Below are 12,486 nucleotides of genomic sequence, written 5' to 3'. Positions count from 1 at the left end.
ATACTTCCATACAAAGGGGACTTGTATTACGTTCACTTGAGTCACTTTTTCTTTGCTCCAGCCCTCACTTGCCTGGTTCCATGCATTCTTTCTTTCCTCTCTCAGCACTTCTCTGGTCCTAGGCTCATCCTCGAGCTGTGGCATTGAGTTTTAGCCACTCTCCTGGTGGAGGAAAAAGGTGCCATCAGTTGTAGACAAGGCTTCTCCTCTTTGTCAGAATGTTGTTGAATTAAAACTTTTTTGTGGTGCACTCTCCATGGGAGTCTGTTGGGCAGGAATGTGGTATTCATACCTTCTTATTCCTTCAGTCCTTGTGAAGCTCTCTGCGGTCTACAGACATATGGCATTTCTTCCTCCGTTGGATTAGTTCAGTGTCCATCAGTTGGCCTTCTCCCAGTCTGGCGACTCCACTTTTCTAGCTGGTTCCCGGCATGTTGATCCTTCAATGTCTTTGTGTCCTTCCCCTCCTTGCTCAATCAAAGTTATTCTTTACTTTCTGCCTTTTTATGCCCAAGCTCCTCCTTTCTGCTTCTGAAGCCTAGTACTTGTTTACCTTGACAGTCTGTTTTCTCTTGTTGGACTTCCTCTTGGCCGTTTGGACCCGGACTTCGGTCTACCTGGATCAGCTAATTCAGGCAAGTGATCTTGTCTGGTTACCCTGTGACAACACCACCAATAAGGTGGATATGTATTACAAAGGAAAATTTGAAGGGAGTTAGATCAGTGCAGAAGCAACAGACCATATGCAGAAAAACTTCTTCTTCAAGACAGCATTATTGGTTATCACTGACACAATTTCAAAGTAAACAATATTGACTGACACATATATTGAGTCAAATACTTACTTATAAAGGTAAATGCAAAAATATATAAAAACAATATAGTGAATGTTAAATATTTTAATATATAAATGCAACATAATGTAAATTAAATATACAGTCCAGTAATATTTAATACTATATATATAAATATATACTTATATATACACACAAACAAGTTTGTAGTTAAATATATATAGAATAACAGTAAATAAAAAAAAATATTTTACATTCTATTTTCTATATTTTAAATTTATTAATATGATTATATAACTAATACAATTATCCACTATATTTTGTAACATTTTAAAACAGTAATAAAATGAACATATATTGTAAAATAATTTTACTGATTATATAACACTATACACACACACACACATGTATATATATATAAAACACATATCCAAAACATTTACAAAAACTATAAACGTTAAAATAAATTTTAAAATAAAAACAATACAATTTTTTTAGAAACTCAAACAGTTAGAGCTGTAAAATCTATTCAACCAATATTATGAAAACTATACAAGTCCAAGAATATTACATACGCTATCCTTACTCCAGTCTACACAACAGTAGGGAAAGTGTTGTAGTTTGGAGGGATTAAATTAAATATTCCCATTCCTAACAACGCAATAAGTAGGGACAGCGTTAGATTTCGGAGGGGTGACATTTAGTATTTCCACTCCAGTCAGGGCAACAGTAGGGAAAGTGTTGGACTTCAGAGGAGTGAAATGTATTATTCCCACCCCAGTCTCTGCAACAGTAGGGAAAGTGTTGGATTTCAGAGGAGTTCGATTTACTGTTCCCATTCCAGTAGGGCAACAGCAGAGAAAGAATTCGACTTTGGAATTTACTATTCCCACTTCAGTTTACACAACAGTAGGGAAAGTGCTGGACTTCAGAGGGGTAAAATTTACTATTCCCACTCCAGTATCTACAACGGGAGGAAAAGCTTTGGATTTCTAAGGGATGAAATGTATTAATCCAACTGTGAAGATGTTACTTTTTTTTTTTTAAACAACTTTTTTTATGGTTTTAAGTAGACAAGAACACATCCTTACAATGAGGAAAAACTAATCAAAATTAAAGCAGCATAGCTGAATACAGTCTGCAGTGGGCTACATCTGGAGGAAAGGGTAAACCATTCAAGCAGCTAAAAATAAATACAAAGCAGCGCAATACAGTAGGAATGGGCAATTAGTGTCAGTAGTAGGATCATCTGCCTTGTGAATCCGGATTGACAGGCAGCCATGCACACCAACGGGGCCCCACGTGCAGCTGGGTCAGGTGGTCCCATCTGGTTCCAGAGTCAGTAAATAGTCTCCGAGTGGCTGCCAAATGTCTTTGGTTCTCGCAATAGGCAGTTGCAGTGTGGCATATACCTCACTGGTGGTGTCACAGTGAGTCAAACTTTGTAGCAAGGCATCAGCTTTCGATCTAGTTCCACTCCCCCAGTGTAAGGCAATTATCCACTTGGCCAGTAATAGTGGCATTGCAGTAAATGTACTGAACCCTCTCAGAACCTCCATAACATATTTGAGTAACGCAAATAGGTGTTTGCGGGGAGAATGACGTCTATCATTAACAACAATTGGGAGAAGACTTTAGCCCAATATTTCCCGATATGTATACACATCAACAACAAATGTGCAAAATCTGCCCTGTCTGCATGGCACTTTGGGCATTGAGATGATCTTGCGGGGTCTATTTTAGCCAATGTACTAGGTGTAGTGTATGCCCTGTGTAGGAATTTATAATGTAGGTGTTTATGTCATTGGTTATTGGAGACCAACATCGTCTGGGTGCAACAGTATGATCACACCTTGTCAGGTAAGGTGTGGCCAAGTTCATGTCCCCAGGTCTCCTTGATCCTACCGTCTTTCGCAGGTACAAGGGCCAAACAGGCAAGATAGAGTCTGGAAACAAGCCGCCCACCGTCTGCATCACTGATCATAAGTGACAGGGTGGTGGGGGGTGAATTCATCAGGTGGCAGGTGGTAGGAAGGCATACATGTATGCAGCAGACTATGCAGCTGCCTCAACAAACATGTTAATTTGACTATTCCTACTGCAATCTAAGCAAAAGTAGGGAAAATACTTCACTTCAAACACAATACATACATGAACTTAGAATTTGTTTTACTTTTAATATTAATATATATATATATATATAAACTATAAAAATAATACATTTATATATTTATTACAAAAAATAAATTAATAAATAATTGTTATTCAATTATTCATTATTTAATTCCAAACCTCCGCCCCCTACAAACCTAGCAGTCCAAAACTAAAATATAACTGAAAAACAATTACATAAGTTACATATTTAAAATAAATTAAATAATTGCCAGTTAAATATTACTTAATTAACTTCCTATCTTAAACCCATACAAAGCCAGCACCCTGCAAATAAAAAGTAACTAAAATAAATAAGTAGGGCACATTTCACATAACTGATAATCAATTAACAATTAATTGTTACTTATTACTTAACTTCCCACCCTATATCCTTACAAAGCTAGCAAGCTAGCATCTTGCACCTACAATAACTAAAATAAATCAGTATTACATAAATTAGCTAATTAATACCAATTACATTATTAATGAAAAATTATTAAATAATATTTTTTGCTTAACTTTCCACACTATCCCCCTACAAACCCCAACAACCAACTACAACAGTATAAATTACTATTAAGAATTAAATTAAAATTCGAAATCACTTAAAATTATAAACTATATTAAAAAATGAATACCAATCGCACAAATAATAGTAACACATAAAATTCATATATGAACCAAAACACATTAAAATAATTAAAAAACAATATTTTCTACAACTATACTATTGAAAATGATACCAAAAAAATTCTTTAAAACAATATTATTTACCTACAAAAAAGATACCGACAATGATATTTTTGCATCACAATATTTTTGTGTTGCAATATCATCATCATCATCATCAAAACACTTTATTCGGTATGAAAATAATCAACCATGAAGATAAACAATACAATACATAAAACCTGGTGACAATCCACCAGTATTTAAATACCATAGAAATCATAAAAAAAAAAAGATACTAAAACAGTCAAGTTAAAAGAATCTAAGGACTTTTAAAAATACTCCAACGTATTGTGCCAGGTAATAGCACCCTTCAAAAAGGACCCCAACCTACGCCACACCAATACATCACAAAAAAGCTGGGCGATATTGCACAAAACACTTCAGCCTCAGCAGGGGGAGTAAAAACGGTGTGTGAAAGTCGCATAGAAATCACAGGACAAGGTCAAATGAACCAAAGACTGCAGAGCACACCATCGCAGGGGCAGAGTCTAATAGATTTTTCATTGTACTGACCTAGCAGAAAACACAGGTTGCTTCTCACAACCCCCAAACGGAATCGCTTAATGAGACACCTTTCCCGCACATTCCTTATCTCTAAGAGATGAGGCTCAGGGCCCATCCCCATCTTTATCATAATAAACTCCCTTACAGATTTTTTTCCTTAGGGCCTCCTCACCTCTTTTGGCCCCCAGGACTTTCAGGAAATTAGCCTTGGCCCAGTGTTCATCACAGCTAGTCAGACCTTCAGGAACCTCAAACGTATCCATACGCCCCAGCAAAGGGGGTACCTTTCTTATGTACATCAGCCAAGGAATATCCTTCACCTCATCACAGGCCAAGCAGTCCTGCAGGATCTCTTTGTTAAAGGAGGCACATTCATTAGCCCAAATAGAGATCAACAGCAAGAACAGAGCAAGCTGGATGGCATCTTGTACTAACTCAAGAGCTAATTCTGTGTGTTGGCAAAACCCAGAATTATTTTGGCCAACTCCCAATAGCCTTCTACAAAAACGATTTTCCTCAACTGCAGGGGCCCTGGTGTCCACATACCCCCAGAAAGCAGCACCATATAGGAGGACTGGAAAGCATTTACGACTATAGACTTCAAGGGGGGGCTTAATAGGTTTATTTCCCACCCTTGCAGCAAAGTCAAACATGGCACCAACTGTAGCATTAAAAAGAACCCCTCTTCTAGAAATACAGGGTTTCCAGGTACCTCTATCGTCGAAAACAACCCCCAAATAGGGGAAATCTTGAACCTTGCTGATTACTTGTCCTTTGATCTTCAGCACCCCAACCCTATTAAGAGGCTTTCCAAAGACCATAAAATATGATTTTTTACATTTAATCTCTAGATCAAGTGCTGACATGAAGGAATCATAGGCTCTGACTGTATCTTGTAGGCCATTCATAGTGCGGGCCATAAGCACCGCATCATCCACATAGATCAGTGCAGGGACACTTTTACCGTTGATTTTGGGAGCATCCCTACAATGTTCCGCTAGAAAGTCAAACAATCCGTTGGTATACAAAAGGAAAAGAGTAGGAGCCAGAACACATGCGTTGCAATATGTTTTTTAGTGATATGCGTGTCTCCCAATATGTACAACTCAATCGTTTCTCCAAACACATTATTGGTTTCAGTGGACAAAGGGAAATTATTATAGAATTATTGCTGGATTTCTTAGAAACAGTACAGGTATTTAAGTATCCTCCTGCTTGGCTTCCAACCACGATGGTATTGTTGACCAAATCATAAAAAAAAGCAGAATCCTACCAAACAATGTTGCCATAATATTCAGAAAATAGCACCAGTTAATTGCATACTTACTGGTTCGAAAGAAAATGTAGAGCAGTGCTTACAACAATGGCCAGGAAAACATTAATATAAAGGAATTATAATTTATACAAAAATGCTTGAATAATCACATGAATATTTCAAAAGGTTTTATGTTGCAAAAGTTATAAAACATAACTTTACAGATCGGTTTTCGTCAACAATAAATGTGACAGCTGAAATCTGCCCTAATGTCGCTGTATCCTGTAGCTTAACTATCTGTTCAGCATATTATTTGGAGATTATAATGCGTTTCAATATTTGACACACCTATTTTTGTCAATTTCTCAGTGAACAGAAATAGAGGAAATACACATTCATATAATAAAACCAAAAACACAAACCAATGTAAGATCCATGCTGCAGTGATTGCTTGCATCTGAAAACACCATGCCATGTCAAAGCTACACATTAATGAGAAAACACTGAAATAAAGCTTAAACAGTTGGACTGGACTAATGCCAATTATCTTAATCATTTACACACAAAGATCTACTTTCATTGCTTGTGTTACTGAAACATGAGCATGTTTTAAAGTCAATTATTATTTTCGTTATTCAATGCTTTAAAATATTTTAGTGTGTTTGATATAAAATATTGTTATATGGAGTGTATAGCAGCTATTATTGAAATTCAGATTTGATTCCATACTTTGCTTTTGATCGGATCCATGAAAAATGTTTGAGGGTAAAGAAAATGACATGGAAATCATAAACTTGAACAAAGATGACTCTATAATATGGATTTCTTTAAATGACGTTTTGGGATTTAAACTTCAGAAGTCATGAAATTGTAACAATGAATCCGAAACAATCAAAACAGACACTGCACCAAATGTGATGATAATGCTATTTACCTCCGACAACAAGCTAGCGTCTATTTGGTTGCAGTACAGTAGATCCTGATGTTCTTAAGATTAAAATTATATATTTTAAACAATTAAAATTAAGCACAATACACCATGATATTGTTGGAAAGCTTTTAGAAGTACCACACGTAATTATGTTTGGCAAAGTATTCTGGTACAATTGATAAGCAGAAAAACAACGGAATCTAGTTCTGATCAACAAACAATAGATTGCCAGTCAATAAATTGCTGCACAAAATGCATAAGAGATAGTGCACGTTGAAAAGCAAATTCTGCATAAAGCACACTGGCAGACTGTGTTAAGGGTTGCTTAGAGCATATTGAATATAAAACAGTGTTTCATTTTGGGTATTTAAGAGAATGGGATCTTTGGAAAGTGTATTTTTCCTGGGCACCTATGTGGTAAAATACCCCAGCACAAAAGGTTCTATGCGCAGACTGACCAGAAACAAAAGCCATGGAAGTTTGGCACAACAGATTAAGGGCCTGATTAAGCGTGTGGCGGTCCTTGGACCGCCACACTTGCGGTGGCTATCGGACAGCCCCGCCAACCTATCGCCATCTCCACCGGGATCTTTGATCCCGACAGGCTGGCGGTGGCAGAAGACGGAATCAGCCAGGGTGGCGATGAAGTCAGCTCCACCCTGCTAATTATGACTTTGTTCTCCGCCAGCCTGAAAAGGATGGCACAGAACAGGTGCAGGGGACCACAAAGGGGCACCTGCACTGCCCATGCACTTAGCATAGGCAGTGCAAGGGTCCCCTGCCCAGCACCCTTGCAATGCTCACTGACTGCTGTGCAGATAGTGAGCATTGCGAGGGTGCTGGAGCACCCTGCGGGTGGCAGTATTGCTGCCGGCTTGAGTACGAGCTGGCAACAATGCTGGTGCCACTTTCCCGCTGGACCTATGGGCGGAAACCTTGGCTTCTGCCCGTCAGCCCAGCAGGAAAGTCGGCTGGGAGGTAACCAGTATGGTAGTAGACTCTCCATATGGAGTTTGGCGGACAAGTCATCCCGTCTACCAAACTCAAAATCAGGCCCTAAAAATTATATTCTGTAAAGATTAATGTATGAAAATAGAAATGTTTTTAAGATGTAGCTCCTGAAACTTCAACAAAATCCTCTGAAATCGAGTTGTGATAGCCCTTCTGTTACCTTTTGTGGGTTGAGGAAATAAAGTAATTTGTTCTGTGCCACCTATGCACCAATTCAATAATATTGCTATAGGATTATAACTGCTAACATCTCGTCCTCTCCCAAGTAGGATTTAGTCCAACCACTGATGCCACTAGGTGCGATTTTAATTAGCTGGAAATGGACCAAAATTACTAACAATAAGCTGGAGAGTTTCTGCTGGGAGTCATAGTGAAATGTCTGTTTATGCCTATAGAGGAATTAATGCTTTAATTTAATCTTTGGAATACTATTATTTACCTGACCATGTCACACAGATGCACTAAATTGGATGACTCCAAATTTCCCACTAACCAACCAATCCGGCTCAGAAGCTGAAAGCTGTTCCCCCTGCCTGGGTTTCAATCCAACCTGTACATCTGATTTAAGTGTTCTTACACTACACAGATTTGCTGGTTGAAATCCATTTAATGCTTGGGAAAATGGAACAGTAAAGTCCCATTTTCTATCACCTGTGAGTTTTCGATAATTCAGATCACCTTTAAAGAAAATTAAATTAGATTTTTGGAGATCCCTATACAAGTCAGGAGCAACCTGGGCCATGTCACAAAACTCATGTGGAAGAGACCAAAACAGGTGTTCATGAAAAACCCAAGCATTAGTCTTCAGATTGCCCTCCCACTTTAGGCCACATTTGGACATCCACATGTGATTTGCTGCTTGCAGTTGTTTAACTGTCCAGTTAAAATCTTGCTTTGTAGTATCTGAAACAAACCATGGTATACTCTTCACATGGAAGTGGACTTCAGTAGCCAGCTTTGAGGACAACAGAAAATCAGCCAATGCTAGATCAGTAACTAATTCAAATCCAGCATTATCTAGGACAATGTCTACTCTAGTCAAAGAGTCCTCATTCCTTCGGGCATTCTTGCAGCTTGAAGTTACAGACCAGACATATTCCATGTCATTGACCAAGATGAGTGGTAAAAAGCTCTCCAGAGTACCCAGAACACAGGATTTCTGGGAATTCTCCTGACCCGCTGAAATGGAAAGGTCACACTTGTTCCCCCACAAAGACACCTGTTAAAACAAAAAAATATATAATGGTCACTACCAGTGCAGGGATGGAGTGATACACTAATCATAGTACTGTGCATTTACTCTAAGAAGGAAGGTGCTGTAAATACCAGACTAGTTTTCCATGCATTTAAATTACAACAACTAATTAACCATTGAAGTCAGTGTACAACATGAGAGGAACCTCTAATGAAAGGGGAGGGGTGGAATTTTAGAAAATATCTACCTACCCAAGGGAATGAATAATTTATAAATCTATGGTGTAAAATCCATTTGGCCGATTTGATACCATGCAGTGAGCTAATAGCTTATACCAACATTCTCATAACAGAGTTCCGATAAAGTTGCTTCTGTTAATGCCAGGACTCATGTTAGGTCAGGTGTTTGATTCAAGTAAGGCTCTGATAAGGTCGCATTTCTGATTACCCCCGAACGCTGAACATACCAGTGTTCTATTCTGTCAAATATTTGGATATTCACAGCGCTGTTTATCAATGTCCTCTGTTAACAGCAGGTATTTTTTTTTACCACAGGGGAGCTCCAATTATAAAAGTGTTCTTGTTTTTTTATTTTTTGATAAACACATTTTTATTGAGTTTTTTTGAGAATAACATAATTGGCACAGACAATCGCCAGAGACAACATAGCTGAGCCGATAACAGTCGAGCAAGTGTGGTATTGACTTCAATCAAGTAAACAGAAGTTGCACATTCCTTTCAGTTCAGGGCAAAGGAATACTCAAGGGATCTGACCCAACCACTTCCCCCATACCTGCTCATTTTTACAGGAGCACCCCCAGGCTTCCAAAACTGGTTGTTTTTATCTCCCACACCAGTCTACTCTTCGAGAGAGCGGGGGCGCAGGTGATTTCCGGTTACTTGCAATGTCTCTTTTGGCCACTACCCAGGCTGTATCTAAGAAGGTGCGGTTGGCTTGGGTGTTCCCCACTCCTTCCAGCACATCTAAAAGGGTCACAAGGGGGGACAACAGGACCTTCTACCCTACGACCTCATTAAGCTAATTTGTTACCGCCAACCAGTACCTCTGGATTCAGGGACAGACCCAGGCCATGTGATAGAAGTCAGCAAGAGTTGCTGTACATCTTGAACACGTAGGGTTTGGTAGGAGCCCTGCGCAATTTAGCCTAGCTGGTGAGAGGTATGACCCATATAAGTAATATATCTGTACTAAGCGCAGGTGGATGGACATGGTGATAATTCTGGGGGCCATCAGGGCGTCACACCAATCATCCTCGTCTATTGGGCCTATCCATTGTTCTCATCTGATAGCGGTCATGTCTCCTGAAGTGTTCATGATCAGTGTCATAGATATTTGGGATACCCCACCTTTCCCCAATGCTTCCAGAAGAAGTTTGGGTTCAGGCAGGCTATACTCTGGCATTAAGTCTACGTGTGTGAGATGCTTGTGGAGGACATAGCGGCATTGCAGGTACCTGTAGAACTGGTTGTGTGAGACTTGGTAGTCTGTACAGAGGTCCTGAAAGGACCACATATGTGAACCAGTACACACGTCTGTGAGGTGGGATATACCGAGCAAGTTCCATTTATAAAACCCTTGCAAATTCACTGGTTCGCGTAACTATGTACCATGAAAAGAGGGTTGTGAGGGTGTGGAGCTGGTCTCCAGGCCAGGAATATCGTCCTGGTCACCAGGACCATACTATTGGGAAGGGGGCAGATGTAGAGGAGGTCCCAAACGCAGGGGAACGACAGTAGGATGAGTTCAAGCTGATATGCCGGATCTGACCATTCCCAATTAAACCAATCATGTATGATGATAAGTTGGAATGCCAGATACTATAGACAGGGATTGGACATACCGCTTCACTGGCAACAGTAAAATGCTATGCGATGTCGGGCTCCACCCCGGTGGAATGTTGAGGCTGAATGGTCTAAGACTAAACACCAGGCTCGAGGTAGAGGGATTGGAATGTTTTGCAACACATATAGGCAGCTTTGCACAATCATTTTGTACAATGCTATGAAGCCCAAGACACTGAGAGAAGGGCCCACCGCCATTGTGTTAGGTCCATGTTTGCTTTCTGTGTTAGAAGCCGAAATTTCAGAGACCATGTGAAGCTGGGAAGAAGGGACACCCAGAGAACCAAGTACTTAAAGTTGAGTAGACGAAGGGTATTTCTCTCTGCCAATCAAAGCAGCCTTGGCATAGGGCCAAAGGCACAAGAATTGACTTATCTGGGTTCATGCAGCGAACCGAAGCAGCTAAGGAGGTGGAGACACCTGGGGCCACTGATATCTGGTTTACTCTGGTAGAGGAGGACATCGTCCGCATAGAGGGCTACAAGATCCTTGTGTCCTTACTCCCACCGCCACCCACTCAGCAAAGGGTCCCCTCAAAGTGCCTGTGCCAGTAGCTCGATTGCCAATGCGAAAAGGACGGGAGACAAGGGATAACCCTGTTGAGTGTCTTGCCAAATGATGAATGACAGTGAGAGGGTGCCGTCGATCTGGACCCTGTTATAGGGTTAATGTACAGAGCCTGTATCAGTCTGCGGAAGCTCAGCCCCATTCCTGCTCGTCGTAATATCAGCCTCAGGTATCCCCAGTCCACTGTTTTGAATGCCTTCTCGAAGTCAATAAACGGCAGTGCTAAGTTTGAAGACGGTGGTGGTTAGCTAGGGCCACATAGAGGGGGTGGATGTAGTGCCCAGTTCCAAGGGTAGGCATGAGGCCACACTGATGAGGGTGGATTAAAGTGTGGAGCACTCACTTGAGTTGGGCTGCTAAGATGGAAGAACAGATTGTAAGGTCTCCATTAATAAGGGATACTGGCCCATAGTCAGAACAAGATCGAGAGGGAAGCTGAGTTCTGGGGATGACCACTATGGTGGCCATATCCATATCGGATGTAAAGGTGCCCAGTCGATCTACCTCTCCATAGAGGGCCAGGGGGTTTGGGAGTAATGTCTCCGAAAGCATTGCATAAAATTCAGTCAGAAAACCATCCGGGCCTGGGGTCTTCGCGGTGGCCATGGCAGAGACCGTTGATTTTATTTCAGCTAGCGTCATAGGTTCATCCAGCATCTGGGTCTCTGTAGGGGACAGTCGGGTAAGAGGTACTTCATTAAGGAATTGAGCCAAGCAGTCTTTTTCAACTGTTTGGGAGGGAGCATACAACGTTAGGTAATAACTAGCAAAGGCATTCGCCACCTATGAAAGGGTATTCTGGGTCACGCCCTCCTCAGTGGTTAGTTAAAAGTGTTCTTGTTCAAGTACACATGATCATGGAAGAGATTGGGATACAGAGTTATTTTAATCATACAATTTTTTGTGTCATACATTCGCTCACCTTAGTTTAGTTTCTGAGGTAGCCATTATAAAATACATTGGCAAATTTACTTTTAAGCACTCATTTGATTTAACAAAATGTTACTGTAAATGAACTCAGGTTATATTTGTGTTCCAGTATCTGGGCTACCAACTGAAACAACCATATTGCTCTAAATTGGCAGCCAAAGCTGCTGCAAAGGTTTGTGTCTACTTGCGCACAGGGCAAAAACATTTAAATGTGTTATACTTGACCACAAATAGTACATTCTGGGCATCAAGCTATGGGAATTCTACACCAATGTAAATGTCATGAGGCCTGTGCATGGACTCACTATAGTTATGCCTCATTTTTTAGCACTCTAGAAATCACAATGTCTTTGCCTTGCATTGTTCTATATTGCACATTTTTAGCTTCGTACCATTGTTTTCAAACACACTGTAATTTCACTTGCTGTACAGTCACTTTCCTAGGCTCTGACTGCTTAGTAGGCATAACAAGTGGCAGGTGTTGTTTTCTGTCCATTCAGCAATTGTTCCTAGGGTCCTAAAGACATAACACAGTAGCTTTTCACTCAGTG

General features: G+C 40.3%; 1 protein-coding gene across 5 annotated transcripts in view; it reads right to left on the bottom strand.

Moving 5' to 3' along the window:
• Positions 1-5,612: 5,612 nt before the first annotated feature.
• Positions 5,613-12,486, bottom strand: part of ARMT1 (acidic residue methyltransferase 1) — a 127,826-nt gene continuing 120,952 nt past the window's right edge. For all 5 annotated transcript variants that reach the window (XM_069228419.1, XM_069228420.1, XM_069228418.1 and 2 more), the window contains one exon: positions 5,613-8,600. In XM_069228419.1, coding sequence (XP_069084520.1) covers positions 7,830-8,600 — 771 coding nt within the window. In that variant the 3' untranslated portion in view covers positions 5,613-7,829. The remainder of the gene's footprint in view (positions 8,601-12,486) is intronic.

Source organism: Pleurodeles waltl, chromosome 4_1, assembly GCF_031143425.1.
Source record: "Pleurodeles waltl isolate 20211129_DDA chromosome 4_1, aPleWal1.hap1.20221129, whole genome shotgun sequence".
NCBI classification, from domain to species: Eukaryota; Metazoa; Chordata; class Amphibia; order Caudata; family Salamandridae; genus Pleurodeles; species Pleurodeles waltl.
This window is presented reverse-complemented; position numbering and strand designations above follow the sequence as displayed.